The 6,815-nt window shown below is 37.5% G+C and overlaps 1 protein-coding gene across 9 annotated transcripts in view; it reads left to right on the plus strand.

The window, feature by feature from the left end:
• The window catches only part of SYTL2 (synaptotagmin like 2), a 55,713-nt gene extending 49,414 nt beyond the window's left edge, over positions 1 to 6,299 (plus strand). For 8 of the 9 annotated variants that reach the window (XM_017736001.1, XM_017736004.1, XM_017736002.1 and 5 more), the window contains 6 exons: positions 1,078 to 1,180; positions 1,607 to 1,777; positions 2,135 to 2,213; positions 3,147 to 3,246; positions 4,014 to 4,219; positions 5,114 to 6,299. In XM_017736001.1, the coding sequence (XP_017591490.1) occupies positions 1,078 to 1,180; positions 1,607 to 1,777; positions 2,135 to 2,213; positions 3,147 to 3,246; positions 4,014 to 4,219; positions 5,114 to 5,259 (805 nt within the window). In that variant the 3' untranslated portion in view covers positions 5,260 to 6,299. Of the gene's footprint in view, positions 1 to 1,077; positions 1,181 to 1,606; positions 1,778 to 2,134; positions 2,214 to 3,146; positions 3,247 to 4,013; positions 4,220 to 5,113 lie in introns of those variants that run through there. The other variant, XR_001862474.1, reaches the window with a different exon arrangement.
• Positions 6,300 to 6,815: the final 516 nt, after the last annotated feature.

Consider the following 6,815-nt stretch of genomic DNA (forward strand, 5'->3'; position numbering starts at 1 on the left):
CGGCCGAAGCAGGCCCTGGCCCAGGCCTGCCAGCCCCCGCTCGGGCCCCGCAGCCACCTGTCCCAGCACCGGAAACGAGAGAGAGCTCTGCCCCGGGTTTGTCTATTCTTAAGTGTGGATCAGAGAGGTGATCAAAATTTTAAGTGCCTTAAAAAATTGTCCATATTCAAACTGGCCAGCTGATAGGTTATGTTAGGTCACAGAGGAAGCTGTAAGCATCCCTTTGCAAGGACATCACTTCCGAGACTATGCTTTGCTAACCCATGACATACTCTGATTGAATATTTCCACTGTCGATATTACCATGTCCCACAGCCGTAGGGAGGAGGAGAGAAGATCCAGCAGGCAGGAATTGTGCAGCAAGATTGATTGATTTAATTATTTTACAAACTCTTTTATAGACTTTTTCTTCATAGTCTAATTGGACAAAGGATCAGCCACCCCTTGGGGGTGATTGGCTAAAATCCTAAAACATCCATTGTCAAAATATTTTTCTACTGTACCATAAACATAGTTCCACAAGGTCGCAGGTGTTCTGAGTTTACAGAACTCTGCAAATACCTTTGTGAGAGAGAAAAGTATCCCACGGTTTAGAAGAAGCAGGAAAATTCCATGATAATAGCATTTTTGTATCCACAATTGACTATAGAATTGCCATTATAAATTGGTGTATATATATTAACATAGGGAATTCAAACCTTTAAGAATATTAAATTCTCCTTTAAAATGCCACTTTTCAGATGGTAAATGCTGCTTTGGTATGTTTTCAGTAGGATCAGCACCTATAAATATGATATTTGATCCTGCTACAATTATATATTCCGTATTTTTACGTGCCAAGGAGACATTTCAACAGACTTTCCCCTGGAGAAGGATATTATAAGAAAGTGATGATATTACCCATCACCACTGCTGTTCTATTTCTTAAATATATAAGCTGAATAGCAAACGTGTACTTAAGTGCATTTCTTTTACTTTGTAAGAAATATTTTTGTGTTTAGGAACATGAAGTTGGAGAGGGTCTGGATTTTCTTGGTTTTTGGTTTAACTCTTCTAACAAACCTGTCTAAATTTTAGGTATGTAAAGACCTACCTGCTTCCAGAAAAATACAGACTGGGCAAACGGAAGACTTCTGTCAAAAAGAAAACTTTTGATCCAGTCTATAATGAAATACTGCGGGTATTTATCAAACTATTACTAGATATAATATACTGTATGTGTGATGTGTGAGGAGCCTCAACTTTTAGGCTCAGGTCTAGATTGCACTCAAAAGAGACATTAGCATGAGAGGGATTGCTCTGCAGAGTTGGCTGAGTCCTTCCAGTGATAGGTTAACTCTGTGGTGATCTCTGGATTGAGATCACTGGTTGTTCTATACTTCTTGTAAACAAACACAAGCCATGTATGAGCTTAAATGACAGAAATAAAAAGTAAACAGCTGGGTTTTATTGTGGTTTGTTTGTTTGCTTTCTGAAATGCAGAAGTGGGCAGTTATGGATGTATAAATTACCCAGGCACTTTTTTTCTAATCTTATCACTTTCAGACACAGCACTGGTAAAAATTCAGCTTGTTTTAATTTTTTTTTTCTTACTTCTTCCTGGCAGTATAAAATTGAGAAGGATCTCCTAAAGAATCAAAGCCTCAATATCTCTGTCTGGCACAATGATACCTTTGGGAGGAATAGCTTCCTTGGTGAAGTGGAGTTGGATTTAGGAGCTTGGGATTGGAATGATCCATCCAATAAGCAGATCAACTGGTTTCCCCTCAAGCCAAGGGTAGGTTGGCTGTTTTTCATTTTCTGCTGTGTAAGTGCAAAACCAAGACATTATTTAGGCTTGGTCTTGTGTGTTCTGTGAGTTTTGTGCTGATTATAATCATAAATACTTATGCACTGGAAAACAGAAATACAGTTCTGAGATGCCTTTTGGTCTAGCTAGCTATTACAGCAGGAAAAACTTTCTCACAGTCTAAGGAGGAGGAACTTCAAGGTATTTCTCATTATGTCATATTGCTGCAACAGAAATCTGAAGGCACTTGTTAACCAAATATGGAGTAAACCTTCTGAAAATAGGGAGCAAGTGCAGCACCACTTTAATATCAGATGTTTGGTTTAATTTCTTTTTTCATTTCAGACTTCAGCAATAACTCTTAAACTAGAAAACAGAGGGGAGATGAAACTAGCCCTCCAGTATGTCCCACATCCAATTGGAGGTAAACATTGCTGCTTTTCTTGGGTTTGTCAAGCCTTTGGGGGTTTTGTGTGGGGAGTTTTTTGTTTGTTTTGGTTGTTTTTTTTTTTAATTAAAAAAACCCCCTTGTTTAATGTTTGTCATTCACTTCAGACAGCTTATTTCAACATAAAAGTAGATTTTCTGTTTTCTTTCTAAATGATTAAGTCACCCTGGTTGTGAATACAGTTAAGAACCCCAAAGACCATTTTGAGATATTTTTTTGTTTTTAATGTTACTGATGAAGAAATTACCTCATTGTTACAATCTAAGATTTGTAATACAATCTGTATGTGTAACAAAATTCTGTTTTCTCAATAGTTTTAGAGATTATAAATCATTAGGTAGGTGCTGTGGTGTGCTAAACAATGACAACACACTGAATTTCTAGCAATACTAGATGTAGGAAGTAGCAGCAAGTATTTAGAATGCCAAAATTTATAGCAGTCTGATCAGTTTGGTTTAATCTTGTCTGGCAACAGATAATGGACCAATCTGAGAGAGAAGCCAGGTCAGGTCTTTAATCCAGACAGCCAGTCAGTCAGTAAGAATCAAATATACTAAGAGCATAAAGGAGCTTCTTTGAAAGTACAAGCAACAATAAATGCTAACATCACATAGGCTGATGACAAGCTGATCTGTTTATCTAGGAGTCTTGGGAAGAGAAGACCAGTAGCATGTGTTCGCTTAGTTGTAACAGAAGAAAGGTCACTGTAGGAATGCAGACATGATGTGATCTTGCAGTACTTTGATGGGATGAAGATTTCAACTTCCAGAGTACAGAGAGCAATGTTGAATTAAGATGTGAGATAACAAGTCTAGGCTGAATATCACCTCCACAAATGGGCAAAAACTGTTGCATCAGAGAAAATACCTTTAAAAGGCATCTGCTTAAGCAGATGTTTTATTTTTACAGGAAGGAAGACTCTATCTACTGGTGAGGTCCACATCTGGGTGAAGGAATGCCATAACCTCCCTCTTCTGAGAGGCAATAGGCTCAACTCCTTTATTAAGTGGTAAGAATTGTGGTTGAAGTCATCAAACATGGTGGCCTAATAATGCACCATTGTGCTTTCTAATTGTATCTTCTTTTTCTACATTCATATTAAAAGAACACTGAATTGTTTTCTGATTCTCCTTTATTGTAGTGCAAATTATCCTGCATAGTTGACAACTTCCAGATGCTAAGTATGTACCACCAAGTAAAACTTATTGGGAGAGTTTCCTGTGTCATTACTACACTTTGGTTTTGTCTCTCAGTCATTTGGTGGAAGGACTAGTCAAACTGTTCTGGCTTTTATTCACATTTAAGCAAAGCATATTTGTGCTAGAACATGGTTTAGCTTAGCACATTTTGGGAGGAGACGGAAGAGTGAAATAGTTGAATACTGTGAATACATAGTTGTATTTCTTCCCCCTTCCTTTCCATCTACAGACTAAAAATGTGAAGAGATAAGAATAACAAGATGGCTGGGGAGATCTCTGGCAGCAACAAAATGTTTCAGTGTCATCAGTGATAACACAGCAAATAAACTCACTTGTGCCTCTTCCCCACCTGGCTTGCCCTTCCATCCTCTGAAGCGTAAGGGTGGATACCTGCTGCCAGTATTTCCTGTAAGGGGCTGAGAATATGACCCTTCACCCCATCTCTGTAAAGCACCTTATCTTCAGTCATATTTTAATATACAAAGCACTGTGTTAATCAGGAGCTTTTGCCTTTTCAGTGGGTTTAATGCAGGCTGTGCTGTGTAAGTGCAAACTAACAGTGCTTTTCTCTCTGAAGTACCATTCTTCCAGACACCAGCAGAAAAAGTCGCCAGAAAACAAGGACAGTTGCAAAAACTACAAACCCAGTATTCAACCACACCATGGTCTATGATGGCTTTAGACCAGAAGATTTAAAAGAAGCCTGCATAGAACTCACAGTCTGGGATCACAACAAACTAGCAAACCACTTTTTGGGAGGCATCCGGATAGGCCTTGGAACAGGTACTGGACAATTACCACACTAATACTTAATTTACAAAGTAATCTTTCCTTTTTTTTTTTTTCCCCCCCGCCCTTTTCCATTTCTTCTCTTCTCTTTCAGTCTTTCTTTTCTGCTTACTGAAGTGTTTCACTCAGTAAGGCACCTATTCTTCAGAACAGATCGGGAGATGTAAATAATAGTAGTGCTAGGAGGGTTAGGATGGCTGAAAAGAAGAAATATTAGAAATAAATCTTTGCCTGGCCATACATTGTACCTGGTACTGTTTCAAGTACAAGAATATGCTATTCCTGCACTTGAAATCTGATAATGTTTTACAAACTTACTCATTCAAAAAATACAATAGAGGGTGGAAATAAAAGGATAGATCAGGAATGCAGGATAAGATTTGAAGATATTGAATAGGAAAAATTATAAATGCAAGCAAGTTTTTAGCATAAGGGCACTATAAGGTGTGCAGATATAATAACAGGAAAAACATACAATTCTTCTATTTGTCCCTTTCATTCTGCTCTCTGATCTGAGGGGAGGATGTGTTTGGAGTTGTCTCAGGAAATACAATGTAAAAATTATTTTTCACAAATTAACTTCTTGCATGGTTCACCAGAATAACCTGAGTTACAAATTAGAACAGTGAATCTCAATTTGCATTTCAGTGCAAAATCAGTACCCTGTTTTATTGTTAAACCTTCTGAGATGTATGGGCAATTGACATCCTTTTCCTTGGGATTGTGACAAAAAGCCCAAGGACAAAAAGGAAAAAATCTGGGGAAATATGATGAAATTTGTGTGAAAATGTTGTTAATTGTATTTGACAGAGCAGGCAAATTTGATTGTCTGTGCTTAACTCTGCAGCATATTAAATAATTTTTCTCTTAAAACTGATATTTTTCTAGGCAAAAGCTATGGAACTAGAGTAGACTGGATGGATTCTACTTCAGATGAAACTGCCCTTTGGGAGAAGATGATGAACTCTCCAAACACCTGGATAGAAGATACACTACCTCTCAGGATGCTTATGGTTGCAAAATTGACAAAATAGGGGAGCTTTTTAATTGTTAGCATCAAAAAGAAACCTTGGGAATGAAACTGAAAGCGTGGGGGTGGAACTTGGAAGAGGGACACAGTAGCTTTTTGACAGTTTCTTCTCTGTTACTCTTCTAGATTTCTGCTGTCAAATGTCACTTTGTATTTCAAATTAAACATCTGCTTGCAGATCATTATGTAAATTCAAGGGACTTTAAAATTTCTTAGTGACTGAAAACAACTTCAAGAAAGAAGGTGCTTACAGAACTCAGAGGTAGCTGTGATATCTGGATGACTGTGTTGTCTAACTGAAGCATTGCTGATCCCTTAAATGATACAAATAACCAGCAGAACTATAAGAACAAATCAACTGTTTCCGTGCATTGCTAGAATTGTTCATGAAGTCTTACTGATAAGACAGCAACATTAGTGTTAAAGCTTGTTAGTATGTGTTTGTATCCTCATTATGCCATGTTAGATCTCACCAGCACAGAATATGGGCATGAAGAATTTAGTGTTTTGAAAGTTCCTCTAGTTGCAATTGTACATTTCTAGGACATGAAAGTTACATGATATGAAGTGGCACTGCCGATGTCCTATTCTACAAGGTGCAGAGGACTTAGTTCCAATGTACTGTAAAAAATCAGGGTTTGCTTTATATTTGTGTTCATCATCTTGCTAGCACACAATACTTCGTTTTAAGTGCTGAAGATGTAAAGATGAAACTTTTTTTTTATTCTAGTGCTACTCTAAATGATCTAAATGTGCCAATTTTAGTGATAACAAGTATTTTGGGTATTTATTCTCCAAAGTGCATTTGTTTGTACCCGTATCCATTAGCTTGGTTTTTTTTGCAAGAAGTCAACTTACCTGTGCTTCAGCGCCACCGTTAGGAGTCTGATGGGACTGTGGTGGGCTTGGCTTAGTTTAGAGCCATAGGAAATAAAACTGGAGTTTGAAACTTGTAGAAATGCATGCTACCAGTAGATAAATACATAAAATTCAAAATATGTTCCTTTTGTTTTTTAAAAATAAAAGCAGCCTATTAAAACTAAATAGGAATTCTATGTTTATTAAATGCCAGTGGCTTACGTTAGCCATTCAGCATGCAATGTAACAAAATGCAGACAGAAAACATTTTTGAAAGGAAATGAACACTTATTTACTCCAGTTAAGTCTAAAAGCTGGTGGAATCTTTCACTTCAGTTAGAGTAGAGGGGAGAAGGGAGCTCTTCACAGCTCCAACTCAATTCCTTGATTTAATCATAGAAATTTAAATGCTACTTGGTATTTTATTATACACTATGAATGGAAAAAAAAGGAAAGATGCTATTCAACCTGCCAGGGAACCCACTTTCTCTCTCATCAACCAGTCCATCTGTGGAGTTTACGAATGTCAAAAGCAGTTTGCCAGTCTTTGATATCTTACTGCTTCAAGTGTTTTGTATGAGATCGGTAACTGTTACATCTTCCACTTTGCCAGACATATACAAAACACTTTTTGACTAGGGAACATGTGCACATGACACTTCAGAACCATGTATTTTTACCAAAATGGTACAGCTGCTGCTT

This window comes from Corvus brachyrhynchos, unplaced genomic scaffold (assembly GCF_000691975.1).
Source record: "Corvus brachyrhynchos isolate BGI_N302 unplaced genomic scaffold, ASM69197v1 scaffold44, whole genome shotgun sequence".
Classification (NCBI taxonomy): domain Eukaryota; kingdom Metazoa; phylum Chordata; class Aves; order Passeriformes; family Corvidae; genus Corvus; species Corvus brachyrhynchos.